This window comes from Barbatula barbatula, assembly GCF_947034865.1.
Source record: "Barbatula barbatula genome assembly, chromosome: 14".
In the NCBI taxonomy this organism is placed as follows: Eukaryota; Metazoa; Chordata; class Actinopteri; order Cypriniformes; family Nemacheilidae; genus Barbatula; species Barbatula barbatula.
In genome coordinates this window covers 6,568,912-6,594,226 of record NC_136777.1, presented here as the reverse complement: position 1 = coordinate 6,594,226, position 25,315 = coordinate 6,568,912, and the positions used below count along the sequence as shown (strand labels likewise).

General features: G+C 39.9%; 2 protein-coding genes across 4 annotated transcripts; both read right to left on the bottom strand.

Moving 5' to 3' along the window:
* Nucleotides 1–1,808: 1,808 nt before the first annotated feature.
* On the bottom strand, nt 1,809–18,660 carry trip11 (thyroid hormone receptor interactor 11). Of its 2 annotated transcripts, none has more exons than XM_079472787.1 (22): nt 18,164–18,660; nt 16,290–16,357; nt 15,801–15,911; nt 15,385–15,684; nt 14,517–14,588; nt 14,240–14,405; nt 13,800–14,138; nt 13,645–13,685; nt 13,441–13,539; nt 13,060–13,266; nt 10,243–12,981; nt 8,666–8,947; nt 8,269–8,409; nt 7,877–8,070; nt 7,604–7,767; nt 7,101–7,204; nt 6,906–7,005; nt 5,454–5,535; nt 5,233–5,347; nt 3,193–3,315; nt 2,986–3,121; nt 1,809–2,912 (listed from the first exon to the last, which is right to left on the bottom strand). In XM_079472787.1, the coding sequence occupies exons 1-22, from the start codon at nt 18,300–18,302 to the stop codon at nt 2,692–2,694; spliced, it is 5,943 nt and encodes a 1,980-aa protein (XP_079328913.1). In that variant the 5' UTR covers nt 18,303–18,660; the 3' UTR covers nt 1,809–2,691. The 2 variants fall into 2 exon arrangements, 1 of the variants encoding a protein (XP_079328913.1); XR_013787558.1 differs by having other exon boundaries at nt 1,815–2,912; nt 6,906–7,024.
* A 517-nt stretch (nt 18,661–19,177) lies between these two features.
* On the bottom strand, nt 19,178–25,174 carry golga5 (golgin A5). Of its 2 annotated transcripts, none has more exons than XM_079472816.1 (13): nt 24,964–25,174; nt 23,669–24,361; nt 23,119–23,331; nt 22,750–22,969; nt 22,432–22,555; nt 21,934–22,137; nt 21,688–21,855; nt 21,200–21,328; nt 20,970–21,068; nt 20,616–20,838; nt 20,362–20,467; nt 20,198–20,261; nt 19,178–20,112 (listed from the first exon to the last, which is right to left on the bottom strand). In XM_079472816.1, exons 2-13 carry the CDS (start codon nt 24,318–24,320, stop codon nt 20,032–20,034), a joined length of 2,283 nt encoding a protein of 760 aa, XP_079328942.1. In that variant the 5' UTR covers nt 24,321–24,361; nt 24,964–25,174; the 3' UTR covers nt 19,178–20,031. The 2 variants fall into 2 exon arrangements, with proteins under 2 accessions (XP_079328942.1, XP_079328941.1); XM_079472815.1 differs by having other exon boundaries at nt 23,669–24,329.
* Nucleotides 25,175–25,315: the final 141 nt, after the last annotated feature.

Sequence of the window (25,315 nt, the reverse complement as noted above, 5' to 3'; positions counted from 1 at the left end):
TAGGTTTCTATCTATTACTAAAACGATACACCTGTATTAAACAGCACATTTCACCATTTTAGCAAACATAGACATAACCTTTTCATGACCCCACGCTCTGCATTGTATCTCTCTCGTTAAACTACACACTTGATTTAAATGAATACTGTGCTCACTGCTCTATACTCCCTGCATGTGATTATAAGAGACTGAAGACCCTGAATCAGAAAGTGTTGTATAAGATACCTACGCGTTTTAATGTTATGGATTATGTTGTGGGTGTGTTGATACAATCTGATTTTAAGTTGATTTTTGGTCTTGGCCACATTTTTGGGTGGGGTATCCCTTTAACCTTTTGTAACATCAATCTGCTAATGGATGCCTGCTGTCACTTTATTTGGTGATATGTAGTCATCTGTCACTAAGCAAACCTGTTTAAGGATTTATTACAATTGTCAATAACTCCACGAATTGGCAAAAGTAAAACTATAGTTTTGGGCACTGAATAAAAATGTAATTAATAAATTGCATAAATATACAGTATAATGTGCCTCCAACTGACATTTACAAAACCAAACTGAAGAGTTCATCCTTCTCCAAAAGCAAAATCACAGCTAGCCTACAGAACAATTCCATGTGTAGTTAGGTTTCGATTGAACACTGTAACGTGTTACTTGTTGTAACTTCATGTATTTAATCACATCCGTGAGAATTCAGTAAACTTTTTTCACAGAAATGTATTCTACTGAATTCAGTTATTTTAGGCTTCGTTTCAGGTAACGTCTGCCCAGGTGAATACACATAGGCAAAAGCCTATTTGAATAGACCTTGAGATTTAAAGGGTTAAGGCTTGATGTGCCGCTGATAAAATACAGCAGAGTTATTTCTGTGCAAATGTATACAGTCTGATACGGTCCAATGGGGGAAGATGGCCGAGGAATGTGGGAGGCTGAAGCAGGATTTCCCTGGTTAACGCTGGCTTATTTTGTCTGGCTTTTGAGTGGTGTATGAGGAGAGTTCACATTAAAATGTGACACCTGCTTACATTCACCATCTCCAACACCCTGAGGATGTTCTTAATAACCAGTCCAACCTCACAGGAATTCAAATGTTACTGCGCCATTGAAAACATGAAGTGACCATGCAACTATACCATTGCAACATTATATCTCCTTCCCATTTAAATTTTAGCAGACGTTTCAATTCTAGCATTTTCCCATTGCACTTCATAGCAGCAGCCATACTAGCTTATGCCTACCTGCTTTTAACAACACTACACAGCTAAAAACACAGATAACATTTGTAAAAAATATCCAAAACTGGATGATATCTATATAGTTATAAACTGGTAGAAGGTCCAGTAATCTATGCACCAGATTACAGTGAACAAACAGTTGTATCAGACGCGGTCACACTACTACTGGAATTCCAGACAGGGTTTTCTCCAGAGACAGACTGGGAGAGACGCACATTGCCTTTTGAGGTTAATCTGGTCTGATAATGCTCGAGACCACTGCCTCCATAAGCACTCCTAAATTACAGCCTTTCTATAGTGCATTACGTAGGGAAAAAAGAAAACCACTAGGATCCACTAATGCACCATTTTCTTCGGAGAACGTGAGAAAAAGGGACATGCAATTTAAGGATTATAGGGTATCTTTACGTTATTCAGATTATTAAACTGCCAAAATTGATCCTGAAAGTGAAAAAAATGATTTTTGATACTGTTATCAGTTTTTAAATATTAAAATCTCCTTATGACACTGAACTGGTGAAAAACACCCATTAAACGAGTGCAAATCTGAAATCGAATAAAAGAAATAACATATGCAAATACGAGTAAAGTAGAGTTTATTTTTGCACAAGAGATGTTGAATGTCATGAGCTGTCTTTTAAACCTCAAAAAGATTGATCAACTTTATCCAAACCGCTCAAAATATACACCTAAACGTATAAATATACCCTACATGTATATAATAAAATGCACCCAACCGTTATGAAAGACAGAGAAACAGAAAATTGAATTAACAAGGCCGTTCTGTCTCTCTCTTTTAAAAAAATCTTCATATTGAGCCTCACACAGAGATGGCAACTGTATTTGGATGTTCCACTGTGTGTTCAACTTCTTCCCAAATTATAAATACACACATTTCATTTCTCTACCTCAGAAAGGTCTGAATATTGCAGATCTTCGGAAACAATGAATGATTGACGTACAAATAAATACTATTACTTGCATGGGAGCGTGTGCAGAGTTAGAAATCACCCCTTGATTTACAGTTATTGTACCTGCTGCGCCATAGATCCAACCATTCCTAGCACTCAATATTGGGAGGATTTTGGAAGAGTAGCTATAAAGTCTACTCAGACGTGGAAAAGGTTTAATGTGTTGTTGTAGTGACTGCAAGACAGATTGAGAAGATCTTTCAACACACTACAAACATCTCTCAGGACATTAACCCTGTCTAAATTTGACAAACAGAATGTTTGCAGGACATTAAATGTTGGGTGAAGGTCATAAATATTCCATAATGTCCATAAAAACGCTTCGGTTTTGTCTGATGAGCACAGTCAGCCCTTAAAAGCACGGACAGCATCAGCTTTTTGAATATATCAATAAAGCCATGGCTCTTGAACATGACTCAGTTTTATTTGGGGGTCTCGAGTGTCCTGATAAACTAAAGTGCTTAGAGTGGCAGTACAGGTGGTGAATCACTGCTTGAGCAGATCTTTCAGGAAAGCTCCACCGCTGGCCTCAGAAACAGGTACAGGTGTGAAGGTTGGCAGAGCCTCTGAGATGGGCTTCATAAGCAGGTGGCCCCCCGCACCTGTAGTGCTGCCTGAACCTGCAGGATTGAGGAGGGGTACGGCTGCAGAACGGGGTGCCAAGAACGGGTTTGAATCTCCGGCGCGCTTACCTGGTCCAGAAACACCTACCAGAACACAAGAGGCATTAGTGGTCATACCTAAGTGAAAAAAAACATTTTAATATCTGCATATCATTACCTGATGCAGGTGTGCTAGTACTTCGGCCAGGTGGGGGCGCACTCAGAGGCTTGATGTCATAAACAGGCAGTTTAGGGACAGGACGTGCAGGGCAAGACTCCACCTCCAGAAACTTGACAAACATCTCAGAGAAAGACTGAAGACACAAGGACATGTCAGATGAGGATGTTTTAACCTCATTTAACATAAAACAGTGTATATACTCACTGAATTGAGGTTCTGTGCTTGTGTAGGTCTTTGTGGGGTGTTGGGAACGCTCTGAACACCTCTCCCTCCCAGCCAACTTGAAACCCAACCTGTCATCCCACTCTTTCCCTCTTCCTGCAACAACTGCAGAATGAGACAGTATGTCAGTAGGTCAGAATTCATGCATGTATGTGTTGATGTGTTTATGAATGCGAGAAGGAAAATGACAACTTCTTTAAAAGCTGGCATCCTTGATGGAATTTTCTGGGGAGTCTAATATATACAAGAGCACATCTAGACCAATCTTATGCTGTATTTAAAATAAAACCACAGAAAGCAAGCAACTATTTGTCTTAACCACACCTGATTCAACTCATGCTAGACCAATAATCCAAAAAACCCCAGAAAGAAATATTTAACTTGTTAAGGTTATAAACAGAGGCCTTGAGTGGGAAAAATGCATGTGTAGCATTAAAAAAAAGGTGAGAGGAAACGTATGGATTGAAGTGGAAAGCGGATTGTCTGACCCAGAAACTCTTTCTCTTTCTCGATCTCTCAGCTTTTGGGTAACTCTGCAGTAATCACCACTTGTTGAATAACTGCAGTCTCTCCTGCCAGACCCCAGCTTACGTCTACAGGATTGTGGGTAAGGAAATGTTGGCATGAACCCCTTACCTAATTCTCTCTCTCTCGTGGCTTCTTGTCTTTAACTTATGACATCTTGCCCGTCTGTCCATCTCTTCTCTTGTCTACTTTATTAAACTGCTCTTTTAGTCTTCCCGTTTTCCATAAAAACCAACAGGATGAGTTAAACACATTCCGTGTGTATATGATTATGAACAATGGAAGATCTAGACTCGAATGAAGAGCTGGATCTTACAGGAAAAGTTCACCCAAAAAGGAAAATTCTGTCATCATTTACTCACCCCTTGTCATTTCAAACGTGTAGGTTTTTGTTATGGTGGTAACCAAACAACGGCGGTACCCACTGATTTGCATTAGTTCTGTGTCCATACAACAGAAGTTGTCCGTTGTTCGGTTATCACCATTTTTCTAAATATCTTCTTTTGTGTTCTGCATAAGATAGTTTTGAAGGTTTAAAATGACAAGATGCAAGAAAACAATGACAGAATTTTCATTTTTGGGTAAACTATCCCATTTAGAGCTGTAATCAAATGTTACGGTGACTGATGGGATGAGCAGTTCATGTTAAGTAAACACTCCTGTAGCAATTTAATATTTTTCTCACTTTTAAACAAATTCTTTTGCTTTTTTAAATGCCCAAGAAAAAATACAATGACTTAAAAAGTGTCACTGTTGTCATCTTTTGCAGCACAACTCATCAAAAAGCACAGAACCCATAACCTTCTGACCCTCAAGAATCATGCCTAAACTGATTTCAGCCAATCCCAGATGGAATTAAGACCCTTAATTCACTTAATTGTCACTGCTATTGTGAAATGTTCATCCTTCCGTCTTTTAAACTCCACAGCGGTTACAGTCCAGCCCCTCTGAGATAAAAGAAAAGCTATTCAATCAAAACAGATCAGCTCTATTAGCGCTTGGTGAGCTGAATTTGCTAACGTGACATTTCATACAGTCCGGCCAAGAGCAGAGGTCTCCATACCCAGTTCACCAGCAACAAGCAAAAAACAATTTAATGTAATCCCTCAGAGGATCTTTATCAACAGCACTAGCGTGGGCAGCTCAACTTGTGCCAAACTAAACATATGAGCTTACATGAGTGGAATAACATTTAACACATCTGGTAAAACCCTTTCCCTGATATCAAACAAGATAATTGGAGATTTTTTTTTAAATTAAGAGTTAACAGAAGAGGCTAGGTGGAGAAGTGACCATCACATTCAGCGTCACGAGAGGTCAGATAGAAAGACGTTTAGAAATTATGAAAAGAAAACTGTCGGCTGTTCCGCTAAAACAAAATTGAATGTAAAGTCTGATAAATGTAAGCATACAGGTGTGCGTGTTTTTGAATGGGACGGGGAGGATGAAGAGAAATTGGCAGGATTAGAAAGCTTAAAAAAAAGAACCCTGACCTACCTCATTCACCTCATCTTTGTCCAATCCAAGCACACTACCCATAAGTCTCAACACCTCATGGCGCTTGTTTCGGGGGGTATGTAAATAACCCAGGTAAAGATTCTTCATTAGGACTCTGCGGCAGAAGTTTGTCATGTAAGTAGATGATGTTTCAAAGTAACACCCTTTTAAAAATATTTTCATTCAAATAAATATCAAAAGCAACTTAATTTTGAACCCACTTATCAACTTTGCCCTCTGTGGTGTTCAGGAGGTTCATCAACTTCTTCTGAGCTTCTTCCAACATCTCCTGTCTTAAATCCACTGTGAAACACACGCACAAAGTGTGAGTATATTGTGGTTTTCGAGTCTTCTGGGACAATCTCAAGGTCATGACTTGATTTTTAGTTCTATAAACTATAAAATTAGCACACATTTCGAGACTTTGTTTCTTTCGGAAATAGCTGGGTGTCTAAAAAGGATCTATAATGTACTTTTTTAAATACCCCTCAATGGCAAATAGAGGACAAAAAACAGACAATTTAATTCTTTCAAGCTATAAAACCGTATACAATTTCAATTTTGAACCTTGATGATGTAAGTGATGTGACTCGAATAAATTTTCCATTTTAATTTGTGTTTTATATTGGAGCTTCTGAAAAGTCACCAGACACTGGCGAGTATTTATTTTTTTAGAATTATAATTTTTTTTGAGCTCTGAATGGGATCTTGGCAAATGTTTAAAAGCCTTTCAGGACCTGTCCGTGATGCAGGCATAGCTTTCAAGAGAATGTGGTATGATTTTATTAAAGCAAATAACATGGAACAAATGTTTGTATAGAAATAAGTATGGGTGTGTGTGCACCTAGAGATAAACCATGATAACAGTGGCTTTGCTGGTATGGGAATGAGAGTTAAAAGGAAAGTGTGTTTGTGATTTTCTCTAAATGCTTTTATCTAAAACACCCTTTTCTGGCTTTTGGCAATTCTGCTAATGGGAACACTTTTCCTCTGCGACGTTTCCTCGGGAGACGGCGCTAACTGAGCGATAAGAAAGTAAAAGAATTCCTGTCTGCCCTAAACACCCTGGAATGTGTATCGGCTGCTTCCGTGCTTAGCTAAGCAAAAATGATTTGGTTCTTTGACAGATGCTGAAAAAATCCCAGCCTCAATCTTTCGGCCGCTTTTCCCTCTCAGACTGACAGCTCCATATTGTTTATGTTGAGCCTGATAGAATATGAAAGTATAAGAAAGAGAGAGAGTGAGCTAGATAATGAAAGACAGGGTCAATGGAAAAAGAGTCTTTGTCTCCACTGGGTTTGGCTACTGATGTACCATAAAAATCTTCTGACAGATATGAGATGTGAAAGAATGTAAAATATCTCCACCATCTACAGACCTGGCTGCTCTCTTCTTCTGTCTCACACACACACTTTTCCTCTTCATCTCTTTACAGGTATTATTGTACACATCAATCAGAACATCAACTATAAAGCATACTGAAAATGTATGCTGACATCACATCACAGTGTCTCAAATATTAAATAATTAGCAACACACATTTCATGATATTTAAGTATAAATAATCACGGATAAACTTTTTTTGGGGAGGAGGAAATGATTTTTTGGCATTGTCTGGTTTAACTCCGGTCATTTCGTACAGAATTCAGTAAGACAATGACACTTTGACCCACCTTGTTTCTTCAGATTTTCGATTTGCTCCTCTTTCAGATCCAGCTGGTCTGTGAGGCGGGAGGCCGATTCTAGAGCTGCGTTTGCTTCATCCAGGTTTATCTACGATTGCCACAGACAACTGTATATACATATCTATTTATTAAGCCCAATGAAGTACAGGACTAAAAGACAGAGGCGCGTGTGTATGTACTGACCTGCAGAGCTGCCGCCTTGTCTTCAGCAGTCTCTGCTCTCTTTCTCCACTCCACTTTCTCTCTCTTGTGTTTTTCTAGCTCAGCCGAGTACATGGCTTTTTCGTCTGCAAGGAGACAGAGAGCTCAAAGTTATGTTCAGGTATGGATTCTAGATGCTTTCCTAAATCCAAACATACTGAAATTTGATACAATTTCTTTATTTAACTGCCAATTGTAACTGCTGTCATGTTCATATATCCATTCAGGAAAATTAAATAAAACCATAAGAAACGATATATTTTGTATCCTTTTTATTAATCAATATAGCACATTTAAATACAGGTATTGCAATTTATTTACAAAGTAATTGTAGTACTAAGAATTTTAACTTTAACATTACTTATCTATTAAAATCTCTTCTCTATTAACAACGCAAATAAAAAGACATCAAAAGCTCCAACAGAATAACTCTTATATATCTCATAATGATTCTTAACAGTAGATGCGGATGAGTGAACTCTTACCTTGCTGAAACTGTTCTAGCACCATCTGCAGGTTAGAAAGTGACACTGCATACTGGTTGACCTGGTCCTGAGCAGCACGGAGTTGAAGCAAAGCCTCATCTCTTTGTCGGACAACACCATTCAGCTGCTCCTGAAGAGACTCCACCTGCAGACCTGCCTGCTGACTACACACACCCACACAAACATTATTTAAGCCTCTAACCAACATACAGAGTACATCATGCAACTGATCCAAGTGTGTAAAAACTGTTAGATAGTCCCTCTATTTCTCACCTTGCGCTCTCTACGGCATTCGAGGACGATGCTAAACGTTCTTCCAGGAGTGCCACTCGGCGTCTAAGCTCTCTCTCTCTGTCCTCGGCTGCAAGAGCCTCACGTGTGTAGGAATCCTCCATCTCTAACAGATGATTACGCAAACGTTCCAACTCTTGCTTTTGACGCTGCTCTTTATCACGCATGTGCTGCAGCTACACAGAGAGAGCATGATACATGAGCGCACACAAACACGCTTCAGCAATTCACAACTGCAATATATTCATAGCATATTTTTAAATACTGTGCAAAACTATTATGAAGAATTGAAAGGTAACAGAAAAGAATACAAAGTGGAGTGGTGTAAAATAACAAACAGTTAAACCATTCAGTTAGTTAGCAAACTCTGTTACCTCACTCTGCAGGGCTGTGGACTCCATCTGCTTCTGTTTTAGGGCCATCATCACTTGATCTCTTTCCTGCTGAAACAACATGGCTTTCTCCTGCATAGATCTGACCTCATTTAACAATTGGTTCAGCTCACCAGATTTACCCTGCAGCACAGAGAAAGAATAAATATTTTCAACAATAGCAGAACAAGTGTCCAAGAGTTTTAAATCTTCAGTAGCATTAACATTACAAGAGAGAATTGTTTCCATTCCAGTTTACTTAAGAGCTTTGTGAGAATAAATATATTAGTGCTAAAGCTAAATACATGGTTAATAAAAACAATAACTTGTCTCCAAAACGTTTAATTTTATGATCAAGATATATATGAAATATATTACATAAAAATAAATATTTCTTTACCTGCTCTTTATCTTTCAACATCTTTTCCATGGCAATGGCCTTCTCATTCACCGCACTGAACTGAAACTCTCGTTCCCGAAGCAATAGTGACACCTGCATGTTGGTCTCCTGCAGGGCACGAAATTCTGTCTCTTTCTCACGAACTTTTGCTGCTATCGTATCATTCTCCTCCTTTAGTTTCTTCACATCAAGCTCCAGAATTAGCGCTCGCTCCTTCAGGTTTGTGACGGCCTGCTTCAAGACTTCATTATCGTTCTCGCGGTTACGCAAGGTTTCACTCACCTGTAGTGTAGAACGAAATGCTTTTTTTATTAAATAACAATAGTTAGGCCTGAAGAAAAGTTATAAGTGTTATAAAAGGCTTATAAGTGATCAAATAAAATAATTTTATAAAAATACCAAGCATACACAAAATGTTTTTAAGTGCACCAAATAATATTTATAACACATCATGTGCACGCTTTGGAACATAAACTACATGCTTTATCTAGTTTTTACATCACAGTTTGGATTGATATAAATTCAGCGATTTTGCTCCCTCTGCAGGTCAATCTTTGAAAATGGTTCTTAAAATAAATAATACACCCATAAATGTAAATTCAACATTTACTGAATCTCACATCACTTACAGGAACTTGTGTAACTTGATGCAAAACAAAAAAGAAGAGACTTGCAAGAGAACGTTGGTGACAACAAAAATGGGACCCCGCTGACTTCCAGTGTTTGGACACAAAATGAGACAACTCAAAATATCTTCTTTTGTGCTCAAAAGAAATAAGTCATACAGGTTTTGAACAAAATGTGGGTGAATAAATGACATGAGGTTCAATAACTAGGGAAAGAAATGTCATTTTGGGGTGAACTATCCCACCACACTTTGATTTTGAAATCTCCATTACTTAAAGCAACAGTTTGTAGTTCTTTCAGTCTTAAAGTAATGTCTCTAAAATTATTTCATTAAACTAACGCTTCTGTTATTAGTCTTAATTCATATAACAGGTCTGCCGCCAAACGGTCCGGTGTCATGTCCCTCGCCATAGTAAGAAATAAATTTGATCTCTAACAAAGACCTCCGTTACACTTAGATTGATCTGCATGTTTTTAATTGATGAAGTGAAGTTGATTGCTTACTAGGGAACACAGTTTTAATAAAGAGTTGTTGGAGCCCTGGTGGTGGTGACGTTGATTCGAGCGACCTTAAGTGTAGTCTGTTTATAGCTACGTGCTTTTTACTTCTTCCGATTGTATTTCGGCTTCAAAAGTAACAAATGTTGTGTTCATTTGTAAAGATTATCTTGATAGACAAAACTTGTAAACATCAAAAACCTTTGTTAATCACAGGGCTTGCTTTTTGCGATCTTCCAAAAGTCTATGGGAAAAATGCATAGGCTTTCGGTCAAATCAACCAGCATAGCGCTTACTTCCGGGCTAGCCTACAAAAATACATAATCTCTGAGGTACTGGATTATCAGATCATTAGCAGACAGCTCCATAAACTGGGTGTGTCGTATGTAAGAAACATTTTAAATATCCAGTTGGGTGGACATTTGCTCATCATTAAAAAAAGAATTAGTCACCTGACTGAGTTGGTCTCCTTTTTTCTTAATAAGCAGATCTTTCTCTCTGAGGGAACGCTGCAGGGATTCTAGCTTCTCTCGTGCCTGCTTGACCTCCTCTACATGGCTCCTCTGGTCGCTCTCAGACAGAGATGCAGAATTTGCTAAACGATGGTTGTTTTCCTGCAGAGTTCTTAACATGGTCTCCTTCTCTGCCAACATTCTCTGCAAAGATTGCAATTCCTGATTTAAACTTTCACCCTGTACTTGTGGTGCCGCCCCCTTTAGGTGTGGAGTTGCCAAAGCCTGGCTCACTGCCGTAGCAGGAACTTCTGGAGATTGCTTGACCCTGTCTAGCTTCCCAAGCAGAACGTCTTTGGTGCTGTTGAGCTGGCTGATAGTCTGCTGCACATGTGCCAGCTCCTGACTCAGCAATCCCAGCTTTTGCTCTTTTTGCTCGTAACTCTGAATGAGTCTGGTGTAATCGACAGAGAGCTTGCTGCTGCAGTCGCTATCAGCGGACACCTGCCCCTGCAGCTTGTGGAGCTCCTCTTGCAGTTGAGCGGATTCATGCTGCATGTTTCTCACTGTAGTAATCACCTGCTGCTTCCACTCTTCCATTTTCTTTACTTGTTGTTTGAGAGTGTCACGTTCTTGCAAGAGCTCCTCAAACTGGTTGCTGCTGACACCTCCCAAGCCGCCGTTTACAGAATCGCTGGTGGCAGATGTTTGCAGGACAGACACAAGGGTTTGACACTTCTGAGTCAAGGCATCAATCTCGATGTCTTTCTCGCGGATGATGCGGGAAAGATTCTGTATGGTCTCGCGAAACATCTCTTGACTTCCTGATGGATCGCTCATGGTGGATAGACGTTGGTTTTCTTGCTGGAGCTTTAGCAAAGCCGCTTCCTTGGCTGCGACGATGTCCATGATGCGATGGTAGTCCGAACGCAGCTGGCTGTTTTCACGGGTTTTCTCATTGAGCACCGCCAGGACCTGTTCGCGTTCCACTGCATAGGCCTGCAACTGCTGCTGCAGGAACATAACATCCTGACTGTGGCCACCAGACACTCGAGCGTGGAGCGCTTTAATCTCCAGATCTTTTTGCAGCACCATCTGCGAGAGTTTTCCCAGCTCATTTTGAGTGACCACAAGCTGGTCGAGCTGTTTGGTAAGTGAAAGGTTTTTCTCGTTTAAGTGGCTTATCTCAGTCTCTTTCTCCTTGATGCCTTTCACAAGTCTCTCAATCTCAGCCTTGGACAGGTCATGTTTCTCATTGCCACTTTCACCATTTAGCGATTGGGTCTTGTCCTCCTGTAGGATATTTATGGACTGTATTTGACTCTGTCCCTGTGTGTGTAGCCCCTGTACCTCTGACTGAAGCTGAACAATCTCCTCATCCTTAGCACTGATGAGTCTGTCGTAGTTGAGTGAACTTTGTTCATGTCTTGACCGTGCTTGTTCAAGTTCACTATGTAGCATCTGAAGAGAATGCTGCGATCGTATAACTTTAGCTTGTTGCTCCTCCGATACCTTCCTTAGAGCTTGGACCTCTTCTCCGCCTCGATCCCTAGCAGCTTTGAGCTGATTCACCTCTGTCTCAAGCTCTGTAATGATATCCAGCATCCGTGGTTCTGAAATTGGCTGCGGCCTGCTTTGTTGGTCCCTTACACGGTCAATCTCTTCTTTGAGATGGCTGTTTTCTTCTTTCATGGCTCCAAGCTGTTTGTCTTTCTCCTCCACTAACCGTCTCAGAGTGTCAGACTCTTGCATTGCCCTGAAAACACTCGTCTCTAACTCCTGTTGCGTTTCTGTAGCTTGAGCTTTCAGAGTTTCCACAAAGGTTTCTTTCTCCTGCAAAAGCTCCGTAAGCTGCTTTTGGCCATCCACAGTGATGTCCAGCATCTCGCTGGTGTCTTTGTTGTCAGACACCATCTGCTCCACTTCGCGCCTAAGCTCTGCGATTGTAAGATCTTTCTCCTGATTCAGTTTCACCATTCGCTCATGTTCTGTCTGCAATGCAGAAGCATTCATCGAGCGTGCTTTGGTCAGTTCCTCGATGGTTTGCTGGTACTGCTTGGCCTGATCTGATAGACGCTTCTCGATTTGACTTAGCTCTGATTCTAACTGGCTCTTTTCTAATTTCAGGGCTTCAATGCGAGTGTCTTTCTCCAGGGAAAACCTGCTTAGAGAGGCCTGTGCGTCTTGGACCTGCTTCTGCAAAATGTCCATCTTGTCCAAAGCCTCAGAACTTTCTTCTTTCAACTTACTGTTTTCAAGTTTCAAATCAAATACCTCTGAAACCACCCTCTCATATGAGGACTTCACTTCTGCTAATTCTGTTATCAAGTCACGCAGCTCTTTACTCCTCATCTCAAGTTCTTTCATGAGTCCCTCTAACTCATTTCCTTGCTCCCCAGAATTATTTAAGTCCTCGCGAAGTGCTGCAAGTTCAGTATCCTTTTCCTGCAGAGCCCTCTTTAGGTTGGAGGACTCATGTCGTAGCTCCTTGCCCAGTTCTTGTGACTTGCTCAACTTGTCCCTTAACTCCTTAACTGTGTCTTCCAATTGCTGTTTGGCCATGTGCAGTTCATTCAGAGAGAAGGCACTTTGGCTGAGCTTCTCCCCCCGAGCTTCCAGCTCCAGTTGAAGAGTTCTTCTTTGGTCAAGAGAAGATATGAGATCTGACTGTAGACGGGCTGCTTCTGCCTCTGCCTGGGTGTTCTGCAGGGACATCTGGTCTTTTACTGTAATAAGATGCTAGAGAGAACAAAAACAGACTAAGTTACATAATGAATTTAAAGCATGTACCCTGCATTGGTCTAGATGCAAAAGTACCTGTGTGGCTTCCTGGTTCTGCTTATCCAGCACTTCCAGTTCAGACGCGAGTGTCTCTATGTCAAGGTGGGCTTGCTTTAACGCTTGCTCCCGTTGCTCCAGTTGGCTCTTTAGGTCTGATACTTCCTGTGCCAATTCCACAGCACTTTGTGACTCTCCATCTTGGCATCTATCCTCAACTGTGTTCAGTTTCTCAACCAGTGCAACCTGAGGGTGAAGAGACAAGAAACAAATATGTCTTAGCATCCAGACCACCCCAACATATCAACATTGGATTATCCAGTTGAATGTTTGGTTGACAAATGATTTCTGTTGTGTCATAAAAAAGGAATAGATGATACTTTAAACCACATCTACCACCATTTGCCAGCAAGTACAAACCTTGTCTTTTTCAAGTTCTTCCTTCTCTCTCCTGAGGGTATCAATTATGGTATTGAGCTCCAGGATATCAGCATGTTCCACTTCTTCTTTAGAACCACTCTGTGTCAAAACGTTTTTTAAGAACATTAGTGTGAAGTATAAAAAGTTTACACGTTTTTTGTACATTTTAATATACTGGGGAGGATGATTTTTTGGCAATTTTACCTCATGGAAACTCTTCAATCTAGCCACCTCTATCTCTGCACCTAAAAATCAAGTTCTGTCAGTTTTACATACAATTAACAGTAAAAAGTTGATAACTAATTGCTGTTATCTATAGAGAAAAGATGATCCCACATAATTTCCTGTATTCTGCATACCTGCCAACGCTTTCCTCAGGGTTTGTATCTCAATGTCCTGCTGGGCTTTCAGCATAGACTTCCCCTCCTGTTCCTGGACCCGAGCCTGGAGTTCACTTACAGACTTCTGAAGGCGACTGTAATTCTGCAATAGTTCTGCATTTTCTGCTGCAGCATCTTCCTTCTCCCTCTCTAGTGTGGCCCTATGATGCTTCACCTCCTCCAAGCTGGCTAATAAGTCATTGTACTTTCTGTGTTGAATCTCTGCCTCTTCCTGTAAAGACTGAATGGTGGATTGCAACTCCTGAAGTTTGGTGGAGTCCAGACCTGTGGCTGGTGTGCTGACTACATGGTCCCGTCCTGTGGAAAGGAGTAAAAAAGAAAAGTGAAGTTCAAATATTCACATAAACGCAAATTGTTTAAAAATATCCCATTTTAAAAACTAAATTGGTGTTCCTCACCACTCTGAAGCTGCTCCTCAAGTTCCTCAATTCTCTCCTCATACTCTTCCAGCTCCTCTCTGTGCCGTCTAGAGATTTCAGACATTTTCTGGCGCTGTGCGTCCTGGAGTGCTGCCAGCTCGTGCTGGTGTTCATCCACCTCCCCTGCCATTTCTTCTCTCAACTCCTGATTGGTTCAAACCATATTAATCAAGGACCAGTTGTCATGTGCTGATGTATAGGAAAGCAGATTCACTAACTATTTTACAGTTTGAATTAGAAATGAAATGTTTTTCACCTTGATGGTTCTTTGCAGTTTCAGAACTTCACCCTGGTCACCGTTCCCATCACTTCCTGGTAGCTTGGATGCCTAATATACAAAAATATATTTTTTTTTAAATGTGTTTAATTCTATTATATACTAGTATGTACTAGTCTACAGTGGATAAAATAAATATTGAACACGTAACCATTTTTCTCTGTGCTGTTGATATTACATTTTCACCAGATGTCTTGAACATCACGAAAAATCCATATACAAAGATAACACAACAAAATAAGTCCACATATTAATTTTAAGTAATAAAGTAGGATGACACCGGGGAAAGTATTGAATACGCTTACTGAAATGTATTTAATACTTTGTACAAAAGCCATTGTACATCATGATGTGGGGCTGTTTTTCAGCATACGGCACTGGCAAACTTTATATAGTTGAAGGAAGGATGAATGGACAAATGTACAATGGCTTTTGTACAAAGTATTAAATACATTTCAGTAAGCGTATTCAATACTTTCCCCGGTGTCATTCTATTTTATTACTTAAAATTCATTTGTGAACTTATTTGTTGTGTTATCTTTGTATATGGATTTTTTAGGGATGTTCAAGACATCTGGTGAAAACGTAATATCAACAGCACAGAGAAAAATGGTGACGTGTTCAATACTTATTTTACCCACTGTATATGTCTAATACAGTCTACTGTAGTATTCAAGTTTTACTGCTGTTATACAACTATTATTGGTTTCCTTCCTTTAATTTTCCCACTAAAAAAGGTGAATGTGACATCATCTGTAGAATGTGTCAGCCTGAACGCCTGATCTAAACTATGTCTGAGGTATATTTTTATACTTGGGTTTTTGAGTGCGCGTTAGCAGATTTCTACCTGAGCCACTCTCCTCCAATGGGCCACCTCTGCTTCAAGACGGTGTACCTCACTGGACAGTTGGTTTATTTCCTGTTGTGACCACAGGACATCACTGAGGTCCACCTCATCGCCATGGAAACCCTGATGGACAGCTGAGGTCCGTTGCAGGAATGAAGATGATGTAGTGGTTGTGGAAGCAGTGGTGACGGGAAGCACAGCAGCATCGGAAGAAAAAGCTACAGCCTGAGAGGAGCACTGGAGTTTCTGAACCTCGTCCTGCAGACCACTTTGACGGGCCTTCAGGTGACTGATCTCTACCTGCACAACAAAACACGATTCTAAACTTTCTAATCAGATACACATTCATATTGAAAATTAGAGGCAAACTTGAGTTCTGCAGGTGAGTAGTGTTGTTGACAGTTTTGAGGACAAACCTCTTTCTGTTGTAGTAGAGTTCTGTATTCCACTGACTGCTGTTTGACCTGAATCTCTGAAGCCTCTAGCTTCTCCTCCAGCTCAGCGTTTATTCTCCGCAAGCGCTCATACTAAAACACACAAAATTGTTTAAATCAACAGTCAAACACAGACTTATCCTGTAACTGAAATGTGGTTTAAAAGAATGGTAACACATTAAAAAAGGAGAACACCATAGGTAGTTTTTAAAAAGACAAGTTTAAAAGAAATGTTTAGGGTTCAATGCAAGGTAAGCATAATCATTTGTGGAATAATGTTGATAAACAGAAGCTTAATCTTTATCCCTCAATTTAAATAATAGTTGGAGTATTGCCTCAAGACTTTCAACATTTATCTCATAACTACGTAATTCAGATAAACTAGATGTATTATGAATAAAGATTTGAGAAACGTATGCAGGAAGACGTGTAGCATGTTCAAGGATATTGCATGTGTGCTCTTATATTTACCTCAGATTTTTGTGTTGCATTCGCAGTCTCCAGTTCATGCACTCTAGAGTTGGACACGTTTGTGGCATCTGTAGGAATAAAAGGAAATGCTGACAATCTTTAAAGTCACGGAGCCTCTCTCTATTGCTAGAGCTGTCATCTCATGTGAGAGCTTATCTATAATAAAAAAATATTCTTAAATAAGAAAATAACGATGGAGCTGATTTGCATCAAATCACAAATTCTGTAAACTGTCCAATCTGTCCAACCGTTTGGCAGAGATACACTGACCACAGAGAATCAGTCTGTTAACGTTTATGCATTTGGCAGATTCTTTTATCCAAAGCGACTTACATTAAATTATAATACACATTTGTTTCGGAGTATGTGCAATCCCTAGGATCAAACCCATGACCTTAGCGTTGCTAGCGCCATGCTCTAACCACTGAGGTCCAGGAAAGCTGTGTCAAATCTGACTAAACTACATTTTTAAACAGCCTTGGCTGTAATGGCTGTGTGATTATGGTCATTTCTGAGAGGCAAATCATGTAGTCAACTGTTGAGCAACTGTCCCTTTAAATACCAACATTCCAGAGCTCATAGATAAAATAACTGAACATGATCCACTATCTAAGCTGCTGCACAACAGGAGCAGGATATCTAATGTAAGTGACTGACCTGTGTAAAATAACTCTTTTGACTAAACATGTATTTATGTATTACATTTATTTCATTAAAACTAAGATAAACCTAAAAAAACGTCTCTTGTAACCACACCCCCACAAATCTACATCAGTTTGTGGTATGACTTGACTAAGACCGTCAAAATATATATGCACGTAAGGTGGGAGTATCTGTCAATACAATTGCTTTGGAACCTGATGTTCCAAATATGGTAAGAGCCATTACATTTTCGTCACACGCTTACAGTATTCGACCAATCACTATGCACTGGTTAACTGACCAATCACAGCACACCTCGATAAGGCACACTTCTGAAAGTATCTGTGGTCTGTCATGCCACTTTCAGGCAACCATCCAAATACAGCTGTGGAAAATTTCAATTATAAATTTACTATTTATAGGTATTTGTTTAGGTTACATAAGCGTTTTGAATAATTATATAAACCACTAACAATATTTAAATTTAAAATGAAAGTGATTGTGTCTATTTGCATTTATTTGCTGAATGTGAGGTTTAGTATTTGTTGATATTGTCCACAGTGGCTGTCTATTTGTGTGAAAATCTTAGATGATAAAATCCAGGTAATTTAAGGACACTTTATAGTTTAAGACAAAGACATGAAGTTTTTAAAAATGGCAAGAGAACAAGATTGAAAGAGCTCAGAGGGATTGCGAGATGTTATTTATTGACTGCTGGTTTGTTCTGCTGCAAGGTGGCGATCAAAGTTCTTGCTGTGTCTGTCCATTCTCCACCAACAGTCAAGAAGAGGACATACTGACTTCTGACATCAACAAGTTGTTTGTTATTGTCAGTCAGTAGTTCTGCATTTACAAAATCAGTCAACTAAAAGAGCAGACACCATAAAAGACAAGGCAGATATGCTCCCTAAAGTAATTCACATAACCTGAGAACAATTAAACCTGTAAACCTGTTTTAACCCAAATCCTGTCCATCTCTAATGGGATTATATGGCTGTATGCAAACAAACCTCTAATTGTATCCAACAGTAATGACTTACACACAAATTAAATAGGGCTTAATTTAATCATGACAATCGTCTAAAACGACAACGATAAAAAATAGCATATCAATTAATACCAATATAAACAAACCAACGTAATTCAACCGTACAAATCAAAAGAAAAACGCTATCCTGTACAAAACGTGTACATGGCAACTGTTGTGATCCATATGTGTGTTGTAGACTTACCTCCCTCCTCCTCGGCGCTTTCCAGCAGAATATCTTTAGTAAAATTTGAGATCTGGTCAGTGAACGAAGTCAAGCTGCCCCCGACCTGGCCGAGACTCTGACCCAGGCCGGAGCCCAACCCTCCCAGCCAGGAAGACATGACCAACCGAAGCTTTATTTATCTACCCGAACCTTTCTCAGAACAAAAGCTTCTTATACACACGTTATTTAATAATCATCGGTTTGTTTTAACTTATTGTATAATGATTCTAAATAACCAGTGAAAGCGAATCACAGTTCGCTCAAAACTTTATGACATACACAACGACCAAACGCCGCATTATACACGTAAAATCCAGAGGAATCATTAAAACCTTGTCACTGGGTTTTATCGATATAAAGCGGCTCAGATTCCGAATTCAGGTTTGTTTTGAATCGCTGTGTTTTTCACGCCGATAAAGTGCCAGCTCAACCGCAGCCATCACAGCCGTCAGAGAGGACGTGGACAGCAATGAAGCATTATGGGATATTGGAGGACCAACACAAGTCGCCACACATTTGCCGTGTTAGATTTTTGCGCAAACTGATCGGGGTACGACAACAAAGTACCGCGAGAGCTATTCGAAGGAACAGGTTTTGAGCCGCTCTCGCGAACTCTGATGTCATAAACTACTCAGTCCGCGCCGCATTAAGTCGAACAGGCCTATTATCTCATATTTACAGCGACGCCGCTGGACAGAGTGAGTATTGCAATCACGTGACAACAAGCCCAATGTTTATAACCATTAATTTCCATGTTATAAACGTACAAGTCCCTCTGTTATATTGCTAAAACAGCTGAGAGACAGATTCAAGATTAGATTTGCATCTATAACAGAAGCATAAAGGTTTCCTTTTACATACATTGTGAAGCGGGAAAGTTGGAAAAGTGTTTAACAGATACACAATTCTGAAAAGTTAAGTAACACACCTGAAAATTAATAAAACAATGGAGTAAAAAGTTTATAAATTAGGGATGCAACTAACGATTATTTTGATAATCTGATTGTATAATTCACATATTATACAATTACGTTTTATTAAAAAAAACTTAAAATAATATTTAGGCACAATGGCATTCCCCCTTGTGCACCGCATAAATTACAAACCCCATTTTTGCGCCACTGATAATACATAAGATTCTGTTACTATTACTGTTTGTGTCCTCGAGTTACACACAATGACTAGTGTTATAATTGCCACACAATGTACAAAACATCAAATTCCAGAAACACGTTCTACACATTTTATTTCCTTTTATTTGTTGTTTCATATTTTCAATAAATTTCTGTGCCTTATTGAATAATCCAGCTCAAAATTGTACCTGACTTGAGGACCATGAAAACCTTTTTATAAAATGTACACATTTCTGTTACCTTTATATTCTAGTCATAAAACACAGCAGTGACAATTCAAACTGATGTTGTCCTTGTTAATATTTATTAAGAGAAACCTGGTTTACAGCATGAGGAAATACAATCTGTTGTTTACTGTAACAACAATAATGATTAAATCTTCATGATGTAAGAGATGAATAAAAGAAAGGAGAATCTTACTTGAATAAAATCACATTTAAATTACACCTTAAATATTATATTCTGCTCTTAACACACGCACCACACTTTACTAGCAGCATTCATTCATGTTTTTGGGCCAAGACAGAAAAAAGATGAAAATTAATTTAAAACAAACAAGCGAGAGAGACAGAGAGAGATCAAAGGGGAGCAAAAGAGAAAGCTGCCTAACATGGCATGTCTGTGCAAACTCAAACATAATGGCGCAATGAATTACTCCCTAAATTACACTTTTATTCATCAGTAACCGTTTATTATGTGTAATTAGCATGTCCTTTATCTCCCATCAGGATGATTGTGGTGAATCTCTGGTGTATATGTTAAGAGGACAATCATTACCCAAAGGTGAAGTAGTGCCTGAAAAAAATACAATATACAAACATATATAAAAACACAAACAAACAAAACACATTCACCCTAAAATATCCCTTAATGTACTCACCATATATATAATAACAAAGACCCTGGCCATTGGATAACGTCTAAGAAAGATTCCAAGACGTATACTAAAGGAAACAAAAAACATGCAAGCACATATTTTCTGTCAGGACACTGTAAACTAAATATAACTGTAAGCATTCAAAAAAGTTTGCACGGATTTGTCACCTGAAACGGTCGATGGTGCTGGCCGCTTTACGAACCTTCCCATACACTCCTGTCTCAGAGCCATCTGCATCACTAAACAGGATTGGTGTGTTTCTCTGCCTAGCTCCTTCAAAAACAGCCATAAATATTACAAATTAGGAGAAGCTAATTTAGTCAAATGCACTGAACAACAACAGTTTGTTAAGGCAAATTTACAATATATAAATCTCAAAAATCCAATCCATCCACAATTTCCCATGATGCAATGCACTTACCTGGTCCCTCTACTGCAGCCATGTTAATGTGTGTTCCGCTGTTTTGACCGCCCTGCAGGCTCTTCAGTTGCTGTTCCAGTCTTTCCAACTGAAAGACCAGTGAATTCTTCTCTGTGCCCAGGGCTTCCAACATGGTCTGCTTCTGAATCAGTGTCTCTGTCAACTGATGCAAACGGCCCTCGAGTTCTGCCTGACTGCTGTTGCTCAGAGCCTTATTGGTCAGCTAGAAAAGTAAAGTATAAGTCATTTTTAACTATTATTATCAGAATACAAATTCTGAAACCCTTTCTGAAATGTTTTATCCTTATAATATCCTTGTATCACTTATCCAAATGTTTCCTTATGTTTCCCTACCTGGTTTCTAAGCTTTTGGATCTCATCCTCACGATCTTTGACACGGCCCTGCAGGGTGATTTTAGTGCGGTGATGCTCTTCCTCAATGTACTGCAGCTCCTGTTAGTATGCACATAGATATTCACTCATTATGCAATATTTCACCTTATTTGAAAAAATGAAAGTACTCCCTCCAAAAATACTGAATGGCACTGGACTCTGACCAAATACTCTTTTCTCTTTAAATGTACCTGTTTGCATCTCTCCAACTCTGCCTCTATTTCCTGTTTGGCTCTGATGTGCTGGGATTGTTGTTCCTGTAGTTCTGCCAGTTGTTCTCTCCAGTTCTCTGTCTCTGTGAGCGCTTGGGTTTCCAGATCCTATAGGAAAAAGAGAGAAGGAAATGTAAACTTGGAATGCGCATATCTGCATCTGTTATCTGGCTTGCCTGGGTCATTATGTGATTTAGACAATTAGAATTTTCCTTATTTCATAGAAAAAGTTCAAAATATCTACAATAATACATAATAGAATTTTAGCTATATCACATTTAGCAGACGCTATCCAATGCGACTTACATAGCATTATCATATACATTACATAGGTATCTGCAATCCCCTGGGATGGAACCCACAACCTTGCGTTGTTAATGCAATGCTCTTACCACTGAGCTACAAGAGTACATTTCATCCACTTTTTGAATCTATATAATATGATGCGTGTGCATCTGTATGTGCACCTGTATCTCCGTCCGTAAGCTTTGTATCTGACCCTGTAGTTTTTGAATCTCATCTCTTTGCAGCTCTTTCTCATGTCGTAGCTCCTCGAGTTCAACACTGGCCCCGGCTCCTTCCATCACCTCCAGACCTGAGCCCTCCTTCAGACTGTTGATCAGCTTCTCTTTTGACTAGACAAAAAAACGCAGTCAAAATACTTCGTACACCTATTAAGCAGAAACAAAGCATGAAAATAAAGAGAAAGAGACCTGTAATATACGTGAGGCTTTGTTTTTGTAGTCCTGCAGCTCTTGTTTGGTGTACTCTGCTGTGGAGCGTGCACTCTTGAGCTGCTGCTGAAAGTCTTCGGCTCTCTGTTTTTCGTCCATCACACGGCGCTCTGCGTTCGTTAGAGACTCGGCCAACGTCTGACGTTCCGCCTCCACCTTCGACAAGCGTTTCGCAAACTCATTCTGTGGAAAACGTACATGTTAACAACTATGATTTGCATCTTAAGTTGCCAACAGGAGATGTATCTTTTGTTTTTCCTAAAAGTGTGAATCAATAGATAACTTTAATGATAACTGAGTTTTGTCTTCCTCATGCTAAACCCGACCTCCTGTTTCACATTTATTTCAATATGCATCTACATTTAACAGCATCAAACAAATCTGTATTTCTAGCATACGTCTAAGAAAAGAGAGTTTACATCATAGCATCACATAAACATAGAGTTTATATTTAGGGGTATGTGTGTGTGGACTCACCTGCATCTGTCTGTAGCTCTCTTGCTCCCTCTTCTGTACAGCATCTGCATCTCTCACTCGTTCCTGTAGTGTGTGTAAAGCCTGAGAATGAAGACTGCTACCCTCGGTCTGGTCCTGGAGGATCCTAAAAACACACCACATTATAGAGATTTGTTCATTAACAAAAGTGAAGGCATGAGGACGAAACTGGAAAGAGAGCCATGAATCTAAATTCAAGTCTTACACCACCATATCCATATTCCCATGATGCTTTTCACACAGTCCAAATATAAACCATCAATATTTATCTGTTTACATTGACCTGTCACTGATACCCACCTGATCCTCTCGCTCTGTGCTTCCTCAAGAGCTGAGCTTCGGGATTTCAATAGCTGATCTGCCTCGTCCAGTCGCACCTTTAGAACCGCCAGCTGACCATCTTTTGCAGACAGAGCTTCTGTGAGATCATCAACCTGCGATCTCAGCTCCCGAACTGTGCGATCAACGCGAGACTGGTCCGAGTTCCATTTGTTGGCACGACCTCGGGCAAGATTCACTTCTGCAAGAAAATATACTATAAGTTTTTCCAGAGATTCTCTGCTCACATGCAAGGGTGCAACTATATTATTTGAGGCTGTTAAATGACAAAGGCCCAGTTGAGTTTAATAAGTACTTCGACTGACAAATCAGATATCTTTTTTGTCTCACCCTCCTGCATTTCTTTGGCTCTCTGGATCAGAGACGCCATCTCCTGGTTAAGAGAAGTGACTTCATTGCGCAAAAGCTGATTCTCTAGGCGAAGGCTGGAAATCACCTGCTCTTGGCCCTGCTGCTGCAGCTGGTCTTGGGGTGGGATCACCGGTGGTGTCTGGGGCTCTGAAGAAGCTTCCATCTCTAAATTCAGACTCTCCGGAGCCTCAGCTGGGCATGACATAGATTATAGATGTTCAAAAAGAAAGAATTACATTAGTCCAAACAAGTACAACTGCTATAGTGTAAATCTAAAAACAGTTGAGCTGCCTTAGTTTTTGATTATAAAGGATTATAGGTTAACATACTATAATAAGAAGCTAATATCACTTCTCTGGCATTACACTGTAATTGATATTGGTACAAATTGTAATTACAAATAGAGAAAATAACTGAATTTCCAAGATGGTCCCAGTTTGGTTGGCACCATTTCCAAAATGGTGCGAGTGTGTGAAATCATTCTTTCAGACCCCTTAAGTAAAATACACAATGTTGAAATAATTTGTACCATTGCTGTAATCTCGCATGGAGCCATCCTCTGTTTTAACGCTGTGTGAACTGTTAGAAAGCGAGCCGAGGCTGGAATTTCTGGAAAGGCCCTGTGTGGACGACGGGGTTGCTGAGACAGAAGGGCCCATCTGGAGCTCACCGGCAACAGAAGTGGGGGACACCTGGGACTGATTTAACCCTCCTGCAGGGCCTAACACTTGAGACACTGTTTCTCTCCTGACCTCCTTTCTTTCGCTTTGAGGTGGATCTGAACTGTTCAGAAAGTCAAAGAGCAAGTCATCATTCACTTCGGGCTTTTTGGGCCGCACAAAGCCGGATGAAGCCTTGCTGCTAGAGCCCAAAGGTGTGATGCTGGAGACATTAGCTGTACCAGCCAAAACAGTGGCTTTGGATTTCTTTATGTTCCCAGCGGCTGCAGATATAAACCCTGCGGTGCCATGGGAAGAGGTGGAGACAGAGTCATTTTGCTGTTGGTCACGGGTGGAGCTGTAATCTGCAGAGTTGTACTGTATTGAATCTGTGGTGTCAGGGCTGTTATAGGGGAGGGAGGACTTGCGAGCTGACGGTTTGATCAAAGCACTCGCTGCACCCTGATCCACTTTATTCAGTAAGTCCTCTGCCTTCCCGGCAAGATCAGCAAACCAAGACATCCTGATCCTCTGGAACAAAACACAAATACCGTGCTTGCATCCTAAATAAAGGTCTGATGAGTGATATATTACATGATGTGAAAGTGTGCAGACATTTTCTATGTAAACATGAGCCTGAAAAACCCAACCCTTAAAGCACACTAGAACCCTTTTATAGATATATGAATGTAACAGTCATTAATTGTGTATACTTTGCCTTTTCCTCGGTATAAAGCACTATAATTGACCTTTGTGTACGAAATGTGCTAAATAAATAGATTTGCCTTGCCTTCATCCATAAACCTTTAAACTGCTCTCATAAATATGCATTTTATTTAACATGTCAAACCTGCTTATCAATTTTATAAAAGACCACAAAATTCTTCTTAGTTCTTGCTATTTATTTTAGTTCACGACATGTTCACATTTTTGCTTCCAAATCGACACGCTACTTAAACTTATCATACAATACAAACATATTCAACTCATGCCAGCTTCCCCGTTTTATCGATGTCTACTACAGTACGCTCATATACAAATACTAGAGTAAATAAAAAAGGTACAGTACATTTTCATACATGACTGTAAACTGATAAGAAGCACCAAGTCGGCTTTATGTCTTTCTGCTCAAATTATTGCATTAAAGGTCATATTGTATCAGTACCTGAAGGGGCTCCGGTCTCTCAAGAAGCAGAAATTAAATGTCGTAGGGGCATTTCTAGAAAACGTCTAAGGGTGTGTAGATGTCTTATTTCTGACTGTTTTTATCCTACTGCTCATTTTGATCCAGTCCGACGTGGACCAGGAACTCAACGAAGGACCCACAACAGTGCGCCCTGCGCGCTGCCTGACTGTAAATGCTACTGCATATGGCCTCTGCTTGCAAAGCAAACGCTCACTAAAAGCACAAGTGCACTATTAATTCAAACGTTTTAAATACAAAGGGTATTCATATATCAACCCGATTTTCTTATCTTGTTCATTCCTATGTAAGAAACAAATGACGAGAGTACGTT